This window comes from Sorex araneus, chromosome 6 (assembly GCF_027595985.1).
Source record: "Sorex araneus isolate mSorAra2 chromosome 6, mSorAra2.pri, whole genome shotgun sequence".
NCBI lineage: Eukaryota > Metazoa > Chordata > Mammalia > Eulipotyphla > Soricidae > Sorex > Sorex araneus.
In genome coordinates this window covers 20,307,631-20,330,441 of record NC_073307.1, presented here as the reverse complement: position 1 = coordinate 20,330,441, position 22,811 = coordinate 20,307,631, and the positions used below count along the sequence as shown (strand labels likewise).

At 40.0% G+C, this 22,811-nt stretch overlaps 1 protein-coding gene across 1 annotated transcript; it reads left to right on the top strand.

Moving 5' to 3' along the window:
• Positions 1–16,059: 16,059 nt before the first annotated feature.
• On the top strand, positions 16,060–18,553 carry LOC101554316 (protocadherin beta-2). The gene has a single exon (XM_012933345.2). It carries the CDS (start codon positions 16,157–16,159, stop codon positions 18,551–18,553), a length of 2,397 nt encoding a protein of 798 aa, XP_012788799.2. The 5' UTR covers positions 16,060–16,156.
• Positions 18,554–22,811: the final 4,258 nt, after the last annotated feature.

Below are 22,811 nucleotides of genomic sequence, written 5' to 3'. Positions count from 1 at the left end.
GATGGGATTACCCGGGCGCCGGGAGCAGTTTCTGGGTGTAACTGCCTAGCTACTGGAAAATGGGGGATCTGGGAGGAAAAGGCCCAGTCCCCTTCGAGCAGGCTTAGAGATCTCAGCCCTGGGTCCCACACACCTGGGTTCCTCTGCCGGTTCCTTCATGCGTGAGGCTCATCCAAATGTGTGGAACATGCCTTGAGCATGATTGTGGCTGGGTTCCGGAGGTCTTCAGCTATGGAGACTCTGCTCAGGGCAGGGAGGGAAACTCAACCCACCCCCTACAAGGGGCGCTGGAGAAGACAGCCAGGCGCAGAGGCAAGAGACTCTGCGTATATGTAATTATAAATTAATATATTACTATCAGATAATGACCCCACATTAAAATTATATTGACTAAACTGTATTCAACTCTATCTCTCTGAACACATTGTGTTCAGAATAGAATATTTAACAATATTCTATTTGTTCAAAGTTATAATGTGAATTTAAAATATACAATAAGTGAACTAATTCACATTTCAAAAAGTTCAAAGAACTTTGAAAAACTACTAAACAGGGGAAAGAAAAAACTTATAAAAGACAATTTACTTAAATTTTATATGTAGGTCTTATGAATAATTGGATATTTTCTTTCAAAGGGCTCTCATAGAAAATATAAACTTAGCAGTCTGTTCTAATAACCACTGAACTCAGTAAACTCTGCATAAACACAGTGACATTTTTAAAGTTGCCAAACTGACACTCTCTGGGGACTAGAGAGATAGTACAGCCCTGAGCACAGCTAAGTGTGCTGCACTCAAAAGCTAACAAACTTTAAGTAATTACTTTCTTAGCTAAGAGGTGGGGCGGTAACACCAGTGCTTACACCTGGCTCTGTGCTCAAATCACTCCTAGCAGTGCTCAGGGGATAACAAAAAGCAGAGGAAAGGGAAAGGAAGCATTTGCTCTATACAAGCAAGCTATTTTGTTGTATGATTGCACATAGTAATCACATTCTGTTGTTTGGCACATACGCCCCTTGAGAGTATTCTGTTAAAAATTCAAACCATTCTCTGGATAATTCTTTCCAAATGCTCCAATCTCTGAAATTAACCTGCTCATATTTACTCTTCCCCTCCCCCACATCTGTTCCTAATATCAGCTTTTCCTACTTTGCTGCTTGATAGTACACAAACGACATGTTTCCATTCCTGAAAACAACTGCCACAATGAGTCTACGTATAAAGCTTCAAACCGACTTTTGCAAGTTAGCTTAAAATATAACTTAAAAGCGCCTCAATTAAAAAATAAACTAACGTAACCGTGCATTTTCCTAAACCCATTCAGAAAAGTGCTTCGGCTTACAGACAAAAAGGCTCAATTTTCACATGTAAACATATCAAAACATATCCTTATGCCCCATGAAATTTAATACGTCCAAATGGGGTTGCTCACCCCGCTAATAACTAGCAAAGCCGTGGTTCCGCAGTGAGTTTGCAAACTAGCTGAAGAGAGAGCACTCGAAACCGGTCGCAGCAATCCCACCCGTGGTACTAGTTTTGCCACGAATCGCAAAGATATGTTCCAGTATCAAAATTTCCACAATCTGTCTTTCCCGCCACTCTAACCTTAGTCGGGATTCGTGTATCCAAGAAACAGCTCCTCCCCTTACGGAAGTTGAAAGGCGGAAGCCGAATATAATCCAAACGCAGTTTCTGTGACAGTAATTTTTTTCTCGATCTCTCGCGGAGACCGAGACTAGTTTTGTTTAGTTAATTATAAAAAGGAGGTAAAGTTGAGAGTCATCTGCCCTCAAGGCAGCCGGCACAGTCGGCCAAACGCCAAGTAGTCTGCCGAATGTGCGGTTAAAGAACGCGACGACCGGAAGTAGTTTGGGTGGGCTCTTCCGGTTTCTGCCGTAAAAACGGTCGCACCTGGAGGAAGCGGAAGTCAAGCTTGTAAACAGCTCTGCATTCTGAGAATTATTTGTAGAACCTGCTTTCTCGCCTTTAGACATGAGTATATGGAACGGGGAACAGCCTCAGAAACTACAGCGATAACAAAAATGTCTTATTTTCTCGAACAGAGTGGCTGCTGGTTTTAATTGACATCAGCTGAAGATTTCTTTGGAAATAAATCGTTGAATTTGTTAGACCTGTATTTTTTCCCTGTGGTTGGAGAACGCTCAGAGACGTTCCATCACAGAAAGAAAAGATGGGGGATAATGTCAGGCGCAACCGACTATAGCCGGTCTCCCTACTTGCGTCGAAAATACTCAATACATGGAGCTACATTTTATCTTCTCGACCCAGATGTTAGTGAGAGAGAAGATCGATTTAACGTTAGTCCTACCTCTAAGGAGTTATGAAGAAATTTAGTTCTTACTGAAAATCTGGGATGAATATAAAGTGTTTCTATGTTCAGAGAAATTCACTCTACATGACTTGCTTTTTTTTTTTTTGCTTTCTCTTTTTGTTGCTGCCTGTCCTTGTCATTCATGTATGCCTTTCCCGACCAGATCGAAACCTGTTATTACGAGCTCTCATGAAGCAGTAGCTGAATTATTTATAGCATTTGGTCAAGTTTCAGTCATCTATACGCTTGTTGGTTTTTAGTTTTTCCTGTAAGACCAAGCTCCACAAAGGTAGGAATAATATTGGTTTTGCTTACAATTTGTATTCCCCAGGAGACCTTAGCTAAAATTTTATTAAAATTAATTGTTGATAAGCACAAACCTCTACCGGGAGAATATGTTATTATGCACTTATTGCAGTGCTAAAAATAATTTGAAAGTTTTCTTTTTCTCAGTGTCTGAGACTGAACTATTGGGATAAGAATAGAGAATACAAATAAATGAAGAAGGGCCAGAGCTACAGCACAGCAGGTAAGGCATTTGCCTTGCACCTGACCAACCTGGCTTCATTCCCTGGCATCCCACGTAGTCCCTTGAGCAACACTAAGAGTAATTCCTGAGCACAGAGCCAGGAGTAATGCATGATCATCACGAGATGTGGCCCAAAACCCAAAAAAATGAAGGGAGGGATGTGGTTCAAAGTGCTATTTCTGACTGTTTAGACCTGAAGAGACCCCCCCCCCCCCGCCCCAAGATTTTGGGCTGAGTAAGGACTGAAATGGACCAACTGTGTGTAGCTCCCATAAAATGAAATAATTGAACCAGAGAGATAATATAGGGGTTATGGCTCTTTCTTAGAGTCAGCAGACCCCAGTTCAATTCCCTGCATCACACAGTCCCCCAAGCATATCTGGGTGCAGCCCTGGAGTTCCCCAAGCACTGCCCCAGTGGCTACAGTTGTTCCTAAGCATTGACTCCCTGGTCCAGTTGGCTGAGAATCAGTAGGCCCCAGAACCCAAGTGCTACTTAGGATACCTCAAAAAATGGATAAAGAAAAATCTCGTTGAACAAAAGGGAATACTCTGCCACAGAGGTAGGGTGGGTGGGGGGGAGATGGGACTGGGGGTGGGAGGGATACTGGGTTTATTGTTGGTGGAGAATGGGCACTGGTAGAGGGATGGATTCTTGAACATTGTATGAGGGAAACACAAGCACGAAAATGTGTAAATCTGTAACTGTACTCTTATGGTGATTCACTAATTAATAAATAAATTAATTTAAAAAAAGGAAAAATCTCTGTTATCCAGGTACAAATAGACTACTAGGAGAACATTTGTCTGCTCCATTCAAGACAATCTGCCTTTCATTCCAAAATGTACACTCTGCCGGGAAGCAAGAATATTTTTCAGAATACACATGGGGAATCTCCTTTATTATTTTCCATAAGAAGCAATCTTTCTTAAAATTATTACTTAACAAATATTTTTAAGGAAATTATATGCCATCATGGTGATTTTAGTATCCTGGTAGCTACAACACAGCAAATTTTCTATATACATATAGTTTGATACAGCTATTATTTTAATGTAATCAATAAGATTTTTTGAAAATGGACATTTAAAGTAGAATAAAATGGCGTGGAAGTTTAGTTATGGGTAAACAAGAAGAAACATCACTTGGAGAAAAGTAGACTAAAAGAAAATTGGAAACCCTGGAGGAAAAAGACAATTAAGTGTGGCTAGAAATTTGTTTAATAGTGGTATAACTAAAATAATGAAGCAAAAACTATTTTCAATAGCCAAGACATGAGAAAAACTAAGTGTCGATCCATGGAAAATGAGTAAGAAACATTATATAAAACATATGTGCATACACATAATTGATTGTTAAATGTTTTCTTAAAGAGATTCTTGCTGTTTGTCTTCCATCCAAATCCTAACTGATCCTGTGTAGCTTCTGAGATTAGAGGAGACACATTCAGGATTGTATGACCATGGATGAAAAATCTTTTGTAACAAAAATAATTTGTAATAACATGGATTGACCTTGAGGGCATTGTGCTAAAAGAAATAGGCAGAAAAAAATAGACTAATTAATAACTCATAGAAATATTAAAATTGGGTTTCCAAGTGCTAAGGGTGGGGAAAATCTGTTCAAATGATACAAACTTTTAGTTATAAAGATACAGTTCTGTTGGTCTACTTTATAACATGGACTAGAATTTTCAATATCTTATGTGTACTTGAAAGTTGCTATAAGAGGAGAGCCTTAATGCCACCACAAGATGTTTGAACTAATTTGTTGTGGTATTTCACAATATATACACTGGATAAATTCCCACTCTGTACAATTTAAATTTACAAAATATTAAAGTCAATTTTATATCTATAAATCTGTATTGGGGAAGAATAGAATGAAGGTACTATTATGCTATTATAATGCAGCTAATTTGAAATTTACACAAGAATAATTATACAAAAAAGGGCAAGAGGTCATTTGAAAAATAAATCTAGGGCCAGAGAGTTAATATATGGATTTAGGCACTTGCCTTGCACAAAGGCTTTGGATACTAAAGATTTCTCTCTCCCAATCTATCACATCCAGAAAGAGGCAAATCATATGATGTTCATTGTGATAATATGGTACGGATCATGCATACTAGACATTTTAAGGAATTTATCCTAGAGGGTAGATTAAGAAACTCAAATAACTACCCCAGAGCTCATAGCCATGAGTAGTCCTCGAGTACTGTGCCAATTGATCCCAAACTTAGAATTTTGAAAAAGAAAAAAACTCAAATCATAACAATTCTTTGAAAAATCTTTTCATTAACAACAGTGGATAGTAAACATATTTTAGACATTTCAGTTGAACATGACATTGGAGATACACTTCTGTAAACAAGTGTATGGAACTGGTTAGAACAGGGGCCTCCCCCACATGGCTCATAACCAAAACTGTGGGTGTTGCCCTGAATCCCCAACCCCAGTTCCACTGGTTTCCAGAAGCTCCATAACTCTAGGCTAGAGCATTAAACTACAGGTCCAGGTTAGTGTCAAGGGTCCCTGATTATTGATTGAGAGGCCCCAAACTAGGAATTGTATATTAATTTTTACCAGATACCTATAATTAGATAAATAAGAATAAAGTAGATTCATAGTAGGGATACTAAACCTGGTAGCTAGGAGATCAGTTTGAAGCGTGTCTTTATGTCTCTCTACCCCATTGATTCCATTATATATATATATATATTTTTTGCTTTTTGGGTCACACCTGGCAATGCACAGGGGTTACTCCTGGCTCTGCACTCAGGAATTACTCTTGGCGGTGCTCAGGGGACCATATGGGATGCTGGGAATCGAACCCGGGTCGGCCGCGTGCAAGGCAAAGGCCCTACCCGCTGTGCTATTGCTCCAGCCCCTGATTCCATTATATTTTTCTAAGAATTTCACCCATTTAAAAAATGAGGAATGAGTCTTAGAGAAATTAGGTATTTTACTGTTTCTGATAAGTCATTAAATTTGTACAAATATTGTACCTTGTGGCTAAAGAGGTTGTGAATCTTGTGATGATGGCATAGCTGATGCATAGCCATCACTATACTAAAATTTCAAGAAAGAAGGTAAAACTAAGAAAGAGTGTAGAATTGTAACAGGAACAAAATTGAGGAACTTCAATATATGGTAGATAAGTATTCTGTAAGGGAGTGAGAAGAATGCATAGAAAATGCTAAAACTTCAAATGATATAAATGGCAATATCCACTGGATTTGGAAAAAATGAAAGTAAATTCATGATACTGATAAGAAGGGTAAAGAATGAGAAATTGCCAAAAAGCATGTGAAAAAATGCCTCATGTCACTAATAATCAGGGAAATGCAAATTAAAACAATGAGATATCACTTCATCACAGAGACTGGCACTCATCAAAAAAGAACAACAACCAGTGTTGGCAAGGATGTGGGGGAAAAGGGACCCTCATTCACTGCTGTTGGGAATGTTGACTGGTCCAACCTTCTTAGAAGACAATGTGGACATCCCTCAAAAAACTAGGAATCGAGCTTCTATGTATCCCAGAAATTCTATTCCTGAGTATATATCCCAAGGGCCCCAAAGCACAAATCAGAAAAGACATCCAAACTGCAGCAATATATACAATACCAAAATATGGAAACAACCCAAAACATCCACTAACAGATGACTGGATAAAGAAACTATGGTACATATATACAATGGAATACCATGCAGCCTTAAGGAAAGTCATGCAATTTTCTGCAGTGTAGATGGATATGGAGAGTATCATGTTGAGTGAAATCAGCCAGAAGGAGAGGAACAGACTCAGATTTATCTTCCTCATCTATGGGAGAAACCTCATATATAAAGAAACCTCATAGGGAAATATCAGATACCCAATGGCAGTAGAAACAAGGAGCAAAAGAACTGGTCTTCATTAGGAAGCTTGGCAATAGGGAAGGAGTGAGTGGAATAAGTTAGGGAAGGAAACACTACAACAGTGGGGGAAGAGGAAATATTCCTGCCATAGAGACAGGCTGGGAGGTGTAAGGGAAGTTTGGGACATTGGTGGAGAATAGTGGTCACTGGTAAAGGAAATTATGTTGTAAAAATATAAATCTCTAACGAACAAACAAAAAGAATGAGGAATTATGGAACTAGAGCAGTAGTGTAGGGCACTTGCCTTGAATGTGGGCAACTGGTGTTTGATTTCCAGTATGCCATATGGACTCCTGAACACTGCCAGCATTAATTTCTGAGTGCAGAGTCAGGAGTTGCCTTTGATCATCACCGGGTGTGGCCCAAAAATCAAAACAAAACAAAAAGAAATGAAAAAGAGGTTATGTATGTACAAAATCTTCTCAAGAAGATTATATAGTAAAATTCATAAAAATGAGATCATAGTTTCAAAGAAATGCGGGGTCCATCCAAAAAATTGTAAGGTGGAAGATAAAAATCAAGTAATTCCCTAAAAAGAGAGTGGATGGTTTTAGGGAGATGGTGCAAAGGGCTGGAGCACTTTATATACTTTATATTTGGGGAGCCTCAAGTTCAATCCCTGGCACCTAAGATCCCCAGGAAGTGATCATCATATCAAGGGGCATCCCTGAAGCACTGCAGGTTGTGGACCAAAATCCACAGAAAGAATGAATATGAATAAATGAAAATAAGCTCTATTCAACAAGAGTTAAAAGAATGTTTAACTGTCATATCTATATGCTTTAAAGTTTTTAGATTTTACATAAATATAATATATATGTTATATATATAATGGGTTTGGCCACACTGTGTGGTGTTCAGGGGCTATTCTTGTCTCTAAGCTCAGGAGTGACCCTTTGTGGTGCTAAGGGGAACATATTCAGTTTAGGCGATCCAATCCCAGATGATGGGATACAAGGCAAGTGCCTTATCACCTGTACTATCTCTAGCTGCCTCTCCGCCAAGAATGTGCTATATTCTATATTAACCTAAAATGGAAAGATGAAAGTTTACAATGTAGGATATTTTATTTTTATAATATGAAACTTGTTCCTGACAATATACTATAGCCAATGGTTTACACACATTGGTATGTGTAACACATGAGAAAATATAGGCATATTTGTAAAATCTGTTTCCACATGATAGCTTTGCTTTTTCTGTGTTTTGTTTTGTTTTTTGGGCTACCCTGACTCTGCACTCAGGGATCATTCCTGGTGAAGCTTGGGTAACAATATGGGGTGCCAGGAGTTGAACCTGTGTTGGTTGCATGCAAGGCAAGCACCCTACCAGCTGTACTATCCCTCTGGTCCCAGCTTTTAAAAAATAACAACAGGTACTAATTTTCTGTTATTTCTAAAATACAATTTACTGACAGTTGAGACAACATGAATACTTTATGTCAAAATACTTAATCCCAAGAAATAACAAAAAATTAAAGTCAATCTGCTGACAGAATGAAAGACTGAATCTACCATAATACTCCTATCTTTCAAAAAAATCTTATTTACTGAAAATTTAGAAATGCTTTGTCTATAATAGAAATTTATTTTAATCAATTTGTGTTTAATCTTGCACCAGAGGATTCAGTTTAGTCCAAATCTCATCTTTTCTGGGTATCTTTACTCTCAACACCCAGTCTTTATTCTTCATTATCACTTAGAGTACTAGTGCCTGTGAGAATCTCTGCCTTAAAGCCTTCTATTCACTGCAATAATTGTCACTTTACTCATGTCACATAATAAAGCTGCTAACAATATAACAGACCGCAAGTGGAGTACTTTATTCTGGGTTCTTTCCAAGATTAATTGCTAGCCAATGCTCAGCTTCAATCCTCTCCTAGGGATATAATTTTAAACCTATCGATTTGGGGTTCCCTGATTATCCCTTCCCACCATGCTTCCCCTAAGGGTGATGGCTTTACCTGAAATAATCTGTTCTTTAGAGTTGTCACAGCTTCTATTTTTTTGGTGGGGAGAGGATGATGGGTGTTAAGGATCAACCCAGGATCTCAATGATAGGACAAATGCTTTCTGTCACTGAATCAGCTACACCTCCTGACATGTCATCCTCTTTCTGACTATATAAATCTCTCACTATTCTGCAATCCCTGGAAACACCTTTCTATATGCTGGAACAGATGCCCTATTCACAGATCACTTCATAAAGCCAATCAGATCTCTGCACTTGTAAATTCTGCTTTTTTTTAAAAAAAAAAAACACCCATTGCTGCCTGAGGTGGAAGCCACCAGGCTTTATTCAAATTTATAGCCCTAAGACCTTTCACAGTGCTTTTATATAACGTTTAATACATTCCAATGGAGTAATTTGGTGAATTCTTCATCTTATGAAAATTCTCTGAAAGGGAAGAAATCCAATTCAAGTTACTCAGAAAAAAAAAATGTACAGCAAAGGACAATGAAACCGTACACCAATTTTGCTCACATTAGCTACACAGGATACTGGAGAGACAATTTAAGATACTTGGAGGCATAATTTATGCCTATACTATAAATTGTGTATCTAAAGTCACCATGAGGGGACATTGACTATGAATAGCTTTTGACAGAGGGAAAGCACTGTGAACATATCAGGTTTTCAGTCCAGTCGCCTGGTGGTGCTACAAGCTAAATAAGGAGGAGGAGCCCAGCATCTGCTATCGACTCCATCTTAGAAAGACAAATCTGAAAGGTGGTAGGAAGGAACCAACAGGGCTTAGAAACATCCAACCACAAGCCCAGGGACCATTCTTCAAACGAGTGGAGAATAAACAAGGTTGACGCTATGCAGGAAAACAAGCAAGAGCAATCTGGCTTTAACGGCAAATGATGAATATTTCTTTTCTTCCTAGGCAAAATGCAGGCAGACAGGGGAAAAGGAAAAGCAGGAGTTAAGTATTCTGGAGACTGGCAGCAGCAGGATGACGCACCCAGCAGGGTGGTATCCAAAGAGATCAAGACTTTTTTTCATCCGTGAGGAGAAGAACATTTGCTCAGTCTGGAATACTGAACAAGACTCAGACATCAACTGTAAGTTTCTTAGTTGATTTGGAGGTGGGGGGGTAGGGGTGAATATACAGTGCTGATCAGGGCTTACTCTTAGCTCTGCATTCAAGGATCAGTCCTGGGGCTCAGGGGACCATATAGGGTGCCAGGGCTTGAACCCAGATTTTCTGCAAGGCATATGTCCTACTCGCTGTACTATCACTCCAACTCCTTTGTTGATTTTTTGGGGAAAAAAAAACATCTGAGTTTGAGATGTTCATCCTTCTGAAAATCTTTTCCAAAACGTGGGCTGGAGCAATAATACAGGGGGTAGGGTGTTTGCCTTGCACATGGCCGACCCGAGTTCAATTCCCAGCATCCTCTGAGCACTGCCAGGAGTAATTTCTGAGTGCAGAGCCAGGAGTAACCCCTGAGCATTGCCGGGTGTGACCCAAGTAGCAAAAAAAGAAAACAAGCTTTTCCAAAATGTGCATTGGTGGAATACTTGAAAGTTAGCCGGATTTTTCCATCATTGAAAAATAACATTTTTTTCTTCACAATATTATGTGATGCAACAGAGGGGTAAGTTACCCATTCTTCTGTGGGAAATCCTGGAGTGAAGAATGACCCTAAGATGAAAGGTATGTGGAATAGTCACTGAAAGGAACATAGATATCAACAATAATCTGGAACCTCCTACGGCCAAATCATGACATTTGATGACAACTGTAAAAATCCATACCCTCTGCTACTTGGGTGTGGCAATCTCTGTGGAAGATGTAATAAAGATTCAATTTCAGTGAGTAATTCAGAAGAGCTCGGTGAATTCTCCAGTCTCTTGAAAATACACACCAAACACTAAAAATATCACCAAATGTTTGAGCATTACAGACATCTGCTACAAGAAAATTACCAAGCAAGTTCAAGGGCTATATGTCAAATATTCAGGCAAATGACAGTGGCGATGATTTCATAAACGTTTTCCTTTTTGTAAAGGCTGTTGAGTGACAATATTGTAGAACCAATTATCTGGCATTTGTCTGCTCATCTGAGGAACTTTTAGGAATTGACTTAACTTCTTTTAAGTTTCATGGTATCAGCACTATGGGAATAAAAGAAATGCCTTGATGCTTTATTTCAGTATCTCTGTTCCATTGAATGAATGCTAAATAGATTCCATATTCTTCCAACTTAATGCAGGACAAATAAAGGAAGAATTAACATCACTTTATCACCAAGAAACTGAAAACAACACAGCAGGCAGATAGTTCCCGACCTTTCCATTTTGCCTTCGGGTGCTTTCTTCTTCAAGTTAATTGTGAATTTATAATTTATAATTAATTGTGAATTTTAATTACTTCATGAATGGCTTTGTTTAGAATCTAGTAATCTATTGTTAAGTATAAAAAATGCATTATCCTCCTCATCCCTCTTATCTTCCTCCAAGGTAAGTTGTTTTAAAACTTTGTGTAGGCTATTCTAGATACTCTTAAGTTTGACAAGCAAACTCATTATAGGTCTACCTATAACAACTTCATAATTTCCCAGAGAAAGTCAGGCTACTTAAGATCACCTTTTGCTAATAAAGAAGAAATTTCTTAGATGAGGATTGATAACTTGTGGTAATCTACTTTGCAGCAGAACTGTATCTACTAAACTACTAATATTATGTATTTACTTTTACTCTAAAATAATTATTTGAATTTTTGATGATGTTGACAAGATAAGATACAGATTAAAACTACAGGGAAGAAGGTAATTGATAAAAATCCCTGATTATTTTAAACTAAATTCAGTTAGAAGCTGTGTAGCTTACTTTATTGTAATGCTATATTTGCATTTGAACTTGGGGTGTGTATGTTTCAACAATGCTTGATCAAGTGAAATTCAGTACAAGATGCTTGAGATCTATGAGGGTTACAGGCAGTGGTGTTCTGGGGTCCATGTGGAACCAGGGAGAGGGAATACAGGGCCTTGCATATATACAAGCATATACTTGATCTTTTGAGCTACATTCTCAGCCCTGCATTTGAAAATTTTATAATTTCTTATTAAGTAGCAAAAATCATTCATTCATTGGCAACTAATATCACAGTAGTCCCAATATATTAACGGGGAAATATCATATAATGTGGTCCAACAAAGTGTTATTTTTCTCCTAAGATATTTATCCTTCAATATGGTTTTGAATGATCAAAAACAAAAAATAAAAATATATGTCTCAAGTTAGAACTATTGTTGATTTTAATGCATTTATAAGTTATTGAATGTACTGAATTTATTGCCTACATATGAAATATTTGATAATTCCATTTGCCTTTCTAATTAATTTTTCTGCTTTTGGAGAATGCAAAAAAGAGAATCCAAATGATGATACTGCAGTATCAGATGGTTAAACCAGATTGTAAATAGTTCTATTTGTGCTATATTACACTATCCAAACTGTAAGAGTCGTATCAGAAGGTTGAGACTCCGGTAGACACAAAAGGAAGATGGGTATGTCCAGATATCTATTGTGCAGGACCATATTTTCTAGGTGTTAGAAAAAGGAATAAAATGATACTTAAATCACAATATAAAGTAAAGGTTGATTTTTAAAAAATATTTACTACAAATAAACCTTTGAGGGATTTCATTTGTAGCCACTAGAGAGTAGTTATTTCATTTCTAGTTTAACAGAGATCTAAAACCTGAAGGAGAGGTAGACCAAGAAGAAAGCAATTATTGTAGATGATAAATGGTCCTTTAATTCATGGCATCACTTGTGCCACTTCTTAAGCAGACCATCTAAAATCGAGGTTTCTGTCTTCTGTGTTGTGGATCCATATCAGAGAAAAAGAGAAAGCTGTTTGGTCTTCATAATACTAGCTCCCTGGCTCCAGGACCTACATAAAAGTAGGCAGACAAATTTTCTTATTACTACCAGAGATATAAAGTTTTCCCCAGATGAAAATTAAACATAACATAATAATGCCCCATTTTCACCAACTCTACACTTGCTAGGCAGAACTCAGTCTTAGAGTACATGCACTTTGGTGGCACACTTCCATAGAGAAGGATTAACTACTGCCCAAGAAACTACCTACTCTGTTGGTACTCTGGTATAAGTACCACTCCTCCACAATGAACACAAAGATCATATTTTCTCTGACATCCCTGTTCTCTGTTTAGAACTGTTCTCAGGAAGGAACCGAGCAGCCATGTGTTAGTGTGGTGACAGTGGTGGTTTTTTTGTTAAGACTTTGGGGATAACATGTGATGCTCAGGGGTTACTCCTGGCTCTGTGCTCGGGAATTACTCCTAGTGAACTCAGGGGAACATGTGGGATTCTGGGGTTTGAACCCGGGCTGGCTAAATGCTAGGCAAATACCTTACCTGCTGTACTATCATTCTGGCTCCATGGGTGACAGTATTTGATGGCAATGAGAGTAACTGATTTATATCTGATGCAGAAAAGGCTATTTGGTGTTCAAGGTGGTGACAGTGGACAAAAACTAGGTCTGGAGTGCCTTTATGACTTTCTGTACTATCAATTGTTAAGAACTTGAGTCTTAGTTTGTTTTGCACGTTAGCCCATGAGAGATAAGTGTACCCCACCAGATTTCTGAGTTTTAGTAACCCATCCAACATGGCCTTATTGTTATGGTCAAGGACACAGATGTGCTACCTATGTCCTTAGTATCCAAACTATCCATTGCTGGTCAGATGAATCTCTCAGTTCTATTCTTCATCATCCTGACAGGCCCCAGGTAAAAGTCTAGGCTCCTCACTGAACCTGTGTAGGTCTATCTATGACCTAGCATTTTTCTTCTATTTTTGTTTACCTTTATATTTTTTATGGTATGTGTTCAAATAAGTACCCCAGTGGGACAATACATATTATTTTCTTATTTTCAAGCCTTATCCTGTATTTATTTAGCACATCCAAATTATTTACACATTTTTTACACTTTTGTTTTTTAGTCATATTCTCAGATTATTCTCATCATTACCCACACATATACTTTGCCCTCCATACATCTTTTAAGGATTGAAGCAATAGCACAGTGGGTAGGGCATTTGTCTTGCATGCAGCCAACCTGATTTTGATTCCTCTGTCCCTCTCAGAGAGCTCGGCAAGCTACCAAGAGTATCGCACCTGCATGGCAGAGCCTGGCAAGCTACCCATGGTGTATTCGATATGCCAAAAACAGTAACAAGTCTCACAATGGAGAAGTTACTGGTGCCCACTCGAGCAAATCGATGAACAATGGGACAACAGTGCTACAGTGTTACATCTTTTTTAAATTTTCTTTTTATTTGTTATTTTTCTATTTAAGAAAATAGTTGTTTTCTTTATGGAAGAAAATGTCATTTATGGATTTAGTAAAAATGTAATAATCTTTTAGATTATCTAATCCTGATTCAAATTTTAATGTAGTTTGTTTCTGTTTAAAATTTTTTTTCTGAGTTTGTCCACTAGTACTTACAGTGTGACTTCAAAATTAAGCTCCACTGTGTTGTCACCTGAACCACCAGGAAAGGCAAGGTGGGTGCATTTGGCCAGAGATTCCTGAAAAATGTCATGTATATGAAAATACATATATCCATTTTCTATTTTCTATCTATTATCTATATGGCTGACAGGGAAACTTTAAAAATATATTCAAATTGGGCTGGACCCAATAATAATACCTTACCAGAATCTTTCCTTTAAAGGTAACAGGTTATATTAAGAGACAATGATTGTTTTCTGGACTGGAGAGATAGCACAGAGAGTAGGGCATTTGCCTTGCACGCGGCCGACCCAGGTTTGATTCCTCCATCCCTCTCGAAGAGCCCAGCAAGCTACCGAGAGTATCCCGCCCGCACAGATACTCTCAGAGCCTGGAGAGCTACCTGTGGCGTATTTGATATGCCAAAAACAGTAACAAATATCACGATGGATACATTACTGGTTCCTGCTCGAGCAAATCCACGGGATGACAGCGCTATAGTGATTGTTTTCCATAAACAAAAGCTCCTATATTTCACCTCTTCATTCTGCCTTCCTTTTCTGTCCCTGGAAGCCACTAGTTTTTAATGTAGCACTGCTGTAGCACTGTTATAAAGTTACAGTGTTCCATATTATTTTATAGTTTTATATTCCAGACTTTTCAGACTAATTTCTTTCACTTAAGTAATTTTACTAAGTAATATGCATTGAAATTTCCTGTGGGGGGTTTTGTGGCTTAATATCTCATTTCTTTTTAGCAAATATATTTTAATAAAACAACTGAGATTTAAAATCTAAAATTTACTGCAACAAATCTATCTTGTTTGGAAATTATTTTTAAAATTATCTTTAGAAAAGTATTTTAAAATAATTGGGTCATACATCCAGCAATGCTCAGGGGACTCTCAGCTTAATGCTTTGGGGTCAGTCAGAAGATCCTGTAGTGCAGAGGATTGAATCTGGCCTTCTGCATGCAAAATATGTACTCAATTATCTCCTCAGACCTAGAAGGGCATTCAAAAGATAACTGGGGAAATATCAGTATTTACTAGGTATATATTACTAGAAAGTTAGCAGTAGAGATGAGATCGTTTAATTAAAAAAACTCATATGTTTAAAATAAAGAAATAATATTGGCATATTGAAAAGAATAAATTACTCAAATACTTTTTGAAGGTTTTTATGCAGCCCAGAGGCATCAAATTCCTAAGAAACATGGAGTGAAACAGTGCAACAGACAAATGAGAATATTTCAGCATCCACAAGAAATGTCTCCTTTGAACTCTGTCCCATTCCTGGGTGTCTGCTCTTTTCCATTGGGCTTGATGGTGAGGATGGCAATCGAACAACCACCCAGGAGTATGTTAGCCCAGGACTGGAAGAAATATTGGGAATTGCCATATCAAACCTTTTACCAGAGGACTGAAGTTCTCTGTTCCCACTTCTCATTTCAATAGGTGATTGTTTTCAAGTTTAAAACTGGAAACAGGAATAGAAACTTGTTCATGCTTGCTACATGGTAATAGATGCAATGAAAACATTTTTCAAAACGCAGGTAAGATTTAGGCATACTGAGGGACACTATTTGAAAGTATTCCACTTATATTGTCATTTGAAAGGACAGGAAAAAATAAGCACTAAGAACGCAGGGTGGCGCTGCAGCCTTAGAAGTTGAAGAAAGGAAGGATGTCTGGGCTCCTTTAAACGGATGCAGTATTGGAGGAAAAAAAACCCGGCAGGAAGGGGTGTCTTTCTATACCGGTCACCCCAGGAAATCAGGGCCCCAAGCAGCTCCACTTATCTCGAATTCCGCAAGATTCTGGGACTCAGAGTTGGGGACAAAGCCGGTCCTAACCGGTTTGCTGCAGAGCCCAAGGCAATGGAGGCAGGAGAGGGAAAGGAATGCTCTCGGAAACAAAGGCAAGTCCCAATACTCTTTCTTTGTCTGGTTATAGCTCAGGCTGGTGCTGAGCCTAGGCAGTATCCAGTGGATGAGGAGATGGAGAGTGGCTCCTTTGTGACCAATTTGTTAAAAGATCTGGGGTTGGAGGCAGCTGATTTAGCTGCTCGTAGCCCCAGGGTCGTTTCCAAAGGGAAAAAAATGCATTTGCAGTTTGATGCACAGACTGGGGATTTGTATTTAAATGGAAAACTGGACCGGGAAGAATTGTGTGGCCCAACTGAGCCTTGTGTGCTACCTTTCCAGGTGTTGTTGGAAAACCCTTTGCAATTTTTTCAGGCAGAGATACAGATTAGGGATATAAATGATCATTCCCCGGTTTTTCTAGACAAAGAAACAGTCTTAGAAATATCAGAAAGTATTGCTCCTGGAACTACTTTCTTATTAGAACATGCCCAGGACTTTGATGTAGGAAGCAACGGTCTCAAAAGTTATACAGTCAGCCCCAATTCCTACTTTCATCTTAAACTACAAGAAAGTCCTGATGGCATAATATTACCACAACTGGTGCTGGACAAAGCATTAGACCGAGAGCATCAGCCTGAGATCAGATTAATCCTCACTGCGATTGATGGCGGTTCACCCCCCAAGTCTGGTACTGCTCTGGTCCGAGTTGAAGTTTTGGACATCAACGATAATGCCCCCGAGTTTGCAAAACTGCTTTATGAGGTGCAGATCCCAGAAAACAGCCCCGTTGGATCTCAGGTTGCCATTGTCTCTGCTAAGGATTTGGACGTTGGAGTGTATGGAGAAATATCTTATGCATTTTTCCAGGCCTCTGAAGATATTCGCAAAACTTTTAGAATAAATACAAAATCAGGAGAGCTCGTTTTGACACAGACACTGGATTTTGAATCCATCCAGAGTTACACAGTAAATATTCAGGCGAAAGATGGTGGTGGGCTTTCTGGAAGCTGTGTAGTGTTTGTCCAAGTGATGGACCTAAATGACAACCCACCAGAACTGACAATATCAACACTTAATACTGAGATTCCAGAAAACTTGCAGGAGACCGTAATTGCTGTGTTCAGTGTTTCAGATCCTGACTCTGGAGATAATGGAAGGACCGTATGCTCCATCCAAGACGATCTTCCTTTCTTTCTTAAACCATCCATCGAAAATTTTTACACGCTAATGACAAACACAGCACTGGACCGAGAGAGCCAGGCGGAGTACAACATCACCATTACAGTGACAGACATGGGCACCCCCAGGCTGCAAACACAGCACACCATCACAGTGCTGGTGTCAGACGTGAACGACAACGCCCCTGCCTTCAGCCAGCCCTCCTACACCCTGCTGGTGGGCGAGAACAACAGCCCCGCCCTGCACATTGGCAGCGTGAGCGCCACCGACCCCGACGAGGGCAGCAACGCCCAGGTCACCTACTCGCTGCTGCCGCCCCAAGACCCGCAGCTGCCGCTCGCCTCGCTGGTGTCCATCAACGCCGACAACGGGCAGCTGTTCGCGCTGCGCTCGCTGGACTTCGAGGCCGTGCGCGCCTTCGAGTTCGGCGTGGGCGCGTGGGACCGCGGCTCGCCCGCGCTCGGCAGCCAGGCGCGCGTGCGCGTGCTGGTGCTGGACCGCAACGACAACGCGCCCTTCGTGCTGTACCCGCTGCAGAACGCGTCAGCGCCCTGCAGCGAGCTGGTGCCCAGGGCGGCAGAGGCGGGCTACCTGGTGACCAAGGTGGTGGCGGTGGACGGCGACTCGGGCCAGAACGCCTGGCTGTCGTTCCAGCTGCTCAAGGCCACGGAGCCCGGGCTCTTCAGCGTGTGGGCGCACAATGGCGAGGTGCGCACTGCGCGGCCGCTCAGCGAGCGCGACGCGCCCAAGCACAGGCTGCTGGTGCTGGTCAAGGACAATGGCGAGCCGCCGCTGTCTGCCAGCGTCACGCTGCACGTGCTGCTGGTGGATGGCTTCTCGCAGCCCTTCCTGCCGCTGCCCGACGCGCCTGCCGACGCGCCTGCGGACGACCGCCTCACCGTCTACCTGGTGGTGGCCTTGGCCTGCGTGTCGTCGCTCTTCCTCTTCTCCGTACTGGCCTTCGTGGCTGTGCGCCTGTGCAGGCGGCCTGGCCCTTCCGCGGGGGGCCCCTACCCGCTGCCCGACGCGCACTTCCCGGGACACCTGCTGGACGTCAGTGGCGCTGGGACCCTGTCGCACAGCTACCAGTATGAGGTGTGTCTGGCGGGGGGCGCTGGCACCAATGAGTTCAAGTTTCTCAAGCCCATTCTGCCCACCTTCCTTGCTCAGGATGAGGAGAGGGTTAATGAGGCAAACCCCGCTTTCAGGCATAGCTTTGAATTCAGTTAGGTATATTATTAATAGGGCTCTGTTGAGCCTTATTTGAGGAAACATTTGAGGAAACATCATTTGAGGAAAAAGTTATTTGAGGAAACATTTCTTTGCCCATTAGGCATGTTCATTTTTATTAAAAATACATCCTTATTTAATTTATTGCCTGTTACAGGTATTCTGTTTTGCTAGTGGATAGATAAAATGCAATTTGTTGTATACTTATTGTTTAGTTTTAAGGTAGCTTAATTCTATTTAAAGTCTGTTGGTAAATTTGTTTTTTTGGAAAAATTTAGGCTAAAACTCCTTTTTTGGAGGGGGCTCCCAAGCAGTGCTCAGGAGACTGGGAGGCCGCTCCCAGACAGTTGGGTGTGATCCTTTGGAGTAATTTTACAAATTTCAACTTCTAAAGTTCTTGGGTACTTTTGTGACCATATCTTGCTACATGTTTGCTCTCACTTTATAAGGTTATTCTTTTTTTCTTCTCAGAATATTTGTATATGTATATTCTCCTGGGTTACTTTAACTTTGTGACTAAAGTTGGTTAAAACTGTTAACAGATTTTGGCCATCAAAGCACCCTCTGATATTGTTCTAAATATATACTTTCTAAAAGAGTTTATGTGTTTGAAAATTATGATTAGTGATTACAAACACCTAGGCAGAAAGTGTGGGGAAAATTGGGTCCCACAACCATTCATATTAATTCATGCACAATAAAACTATCAGTAATATTAAAATTGTAAGTAAGGGTGCCAGAGAGATAGTACAGAGATTAAGGCTTTTGCCTTCTATGTGGGTGACCCAGTTTCCATCTCTGGCACCACTATTTGTCTCCTAAACACCATCAGAGGGGATCCCTGACCACAGAGCCAGGAGTAAACCATGGTCACTGCCAGATGTGACCTCACACCTGCAAAAAACGTAGTTTAATAACACAAGTTCTGTTTTTGGTTTGGGGGGCACACCCAGTGCTGCTCAGGACTTACTCTTGGCTCAAAGCTCAGGGATCGCTCCTGGCAGGCTCATGGGACTATATTGGATGCTGGGGATCGAACCTGGGTCAGCCACATGCAAGACAAGAGCCCTTCCCATAGTATCATAGCTTAGTCCTGAGTTCATTCATTTTTGAAGACACAGTAATACTTCCTCTCTTTTCCCAGTAATGTCATTAACAACCTCTGCTTCAGAGGTTCTATTCCTTGCTCCCACGCCTGGTCCCCTGAGCACCATCAGTAGTCACTCCTGAGCACAGAGCCAGAAATATCGAGCTCTATCAGGTATGGTCAAATGTCTCCCCATCATAAAAATAAAACAAAATATCTGTTTTTAATACTCCTGTAAAATAATTTTGATGATTAAAAAAATGGCCTATTTGTTAACTTTGAGCACTTCATTAAAACCCAGAACATTGGGGGGGAAATATATGTGTTTGTCCTATTAGAAATATGACTATAGAAGCTGAAGTCATAGCACAATGGGTAGGGCATTTGCCTTGTATGTGGCTGACCCAGGTTCAATCTCCGGCAATCTATATGGTCCCAAGCACCGCCAGGAGTAATTCCTGAGTGCAGAACCAGGAGTAACCCCTGAGTATTACCTGGTATGACCCAAAATGACAAAAGAAAGAAACAGAAAGAGAGAAAGAAAAATAAAGAAAAAAATATGCCTATAAAAAATACTTATCTTAGTCTTGTTCTGGTTTCTTTCTTTCTTTTGTTCTTGGGCCATGTTAAGCTGTTCTCAGGGCTTTCTTCTGGATGTGCACTCAGGAATCATTCTTAGCAGGCACAGGGGATCATATGGGGTGCTGGAGATTGAACCGAAGTCAGCTGTGTGCAAAGCAAGGGCCTTACCCACTGTATTATCTCTCTGACCCCTATTATGGCTTACATTTTATATTTTGTCTTTGTAGGACTTCTATTTCCCCTTCTTCCCATTTCCTAGGTTTTCACTGATTTTTCATTTTAAGTACCTTAGTCAAGTTTCCCAATAGCTCCCCATTTGTTGCATGGCTAGTAAAATGACTGGAAAACTGTAGGTTCTTAATTAAAAATTTAATGATTATATCTCTGTTCCTCATAATAGTTTACTATTCCAGTAGCTTGCATCTATGATCAAATAAAGCAACAAAGATCTAGAAGTGTAATTGTTATTTTATGGTCACCAAAATTAGAAGTAAACTTAATAGGTGTTCTTTTAACTAACATTACTGGCAAATGTGAAAAATTTACTCTGGAGACATTTCATTCTCTGCCTAAGACATTGCAAGAATTTCCCTTTATTCTTAAATAAAATCCATCTACCAATTATTTGGCCCAATTTACCCTCCCCAGCTTTCTCTCTCTACTATTCTTGAGACACTAAGTCTGGGGTATATTGTTCTTCCTTTAATATATAGAATATTTTGCTTTACAGTTCTAAGTCTTTTATATATCAATTTCCATTTTAGAGAGTTTTCACATTTTATAACTTTATTCCAAGTTAGCCTGAAAAACTTCTTTTGTTTATGTTCAAGATTAAATGGCACGTCTCTGGGTAAATTCTCTCAATTTAGGTTCTGAATTTAAATTCTTAATTTAGGGTCCTCTAGTGCATATTTTCAATGCATTCTTTTCTTTCTTTTCTTTATTAATTTTTATTTATTTTTTTGATGAATCACCGTGGGGTACAGTTACAGACTTACAAACTTTTGTGCTTGGAGCTGGAGCAATAGCACAGCGAGGAGGGTGTTTGCCTTGCACGAGGCCAACCCAGGTTCAATTTTCAGCATCCCATATGGTTCTCAGAGCACTGCCAGGAATGATTCCTGAGTGCAGAGCCAGGAGTAACCCCTGAGCATTGCTGGGTGTGACCCAAAAAGCAAAAAAAAAAAAAAAAAAAAAACAACTTTCGTGCTTACGTTTGTCATACAACGATCAAGTACCCATCCTTCACCAGTGCCCATTCTCCACCACCAATAATTCCAGTATCCTTCCCACCACTCCCACCACTCCCACCTCACTCCCACCCCATTTCCCCATACTTCACTCCACTTCTGTGGCAGGGCATTCCCTTTTTTCTGTCTCTCCTTATAGGTGCTGTGGTTTGCAATAGAGGTATTGAATTGCTATCATTCGGTCTGTAGTCTACTTTCAGCACATTAATGCGCTCTTTATATGTCCTCTGCACCTCCATATCATACTGTCTAAACATAGATCTAAAATATGTTCGCCCAATTAGATGGTAAACTATTGCCTATATAGTTTGTCCTTGTTATAACTACATGATTAATTTCTGCAAACTCAATATGTATGTTTCCACTGCTGAACAACAGTTTTGCTAGTGAAACAGGTACACATATGAAACCAATTATTGTAAACTTATTGTGAAGTGGGAATAAAGAGTTGTGTTCCTTCAGTGAGCATGAAAAATTTGGAAAAAATTAATCACTTGTGATCCTCTGACTTGACTTCAGGACATGGCTATTCTAATCGTTATCATCTTGCACTGATCTGCTCATAATGCATTTCTGATTATAAATGAAATATATGAACATTCTTTAAGATATGGAAAGTAATGAAAAATTCAAGTAAGATATATATTTTTTGCTTTTTGGGTCACACATGGAAATGCACAGGGGTTACTCCTGGCTCTGAACTCAGGAATTAATCCTGGTGGTGCTCAGGGGACCATATGGGATGCTGGGCATGGAACCCGGGTCAGTCACGTGCAAGGGAAATGCCTTACTCGCTGTGCTATCTCTCCAGCCCCTCAAGTAAGATATTGAAGCATGTAATTTAGAGGAGAAAAATCTCATGAACTGTATATATAGCAATCAGAGCTAGTGGGAGGACTGAAACGAGTAGCCCTTAACAGCAATCCACTTACCACAAATTAAAAGAAAGGCACTTCTTTTGCCTAGAGTGTGTTTGATTCCAAAGATTGTGTTTATTTAATTTATGTATCTCAAGAAATTACTCTAAGTAGCACCAACAGGGTTTGATAATTAAACATTATCAGCCAAAAAAAACCCTTAAATACTAAATACCTTCTCTAAGAATTTGGTACTGCAGTGAACGCATGGTGGCGCTGTTGACTAAGGCGAATTCAACCACAGGCAATGCGTTTACGTCCCTCAGATTCAGTGCGGTAAACTCTGGGCTGTGAATGAACCAAAGCAGATTTTTAAAGGAAGCAAACTCTCAAAAGGATTACTCACTAGACCATCTTCAAAGCTCTGGAGACATACGACAGTTTCTTAGCGCTGTCAGAGGCTGAGCCTGACTATATTACTC

What these genes read in the sequence shown, in the direction of transcription:
- LOC101554316 (XM_012933345.2), top strand. Translation starts at nt 16,157, where the DNA reads ATGGAGGCAGGAGAGGGAAAGGAATGCTCTCGGAAACAAAGGCAAGTC.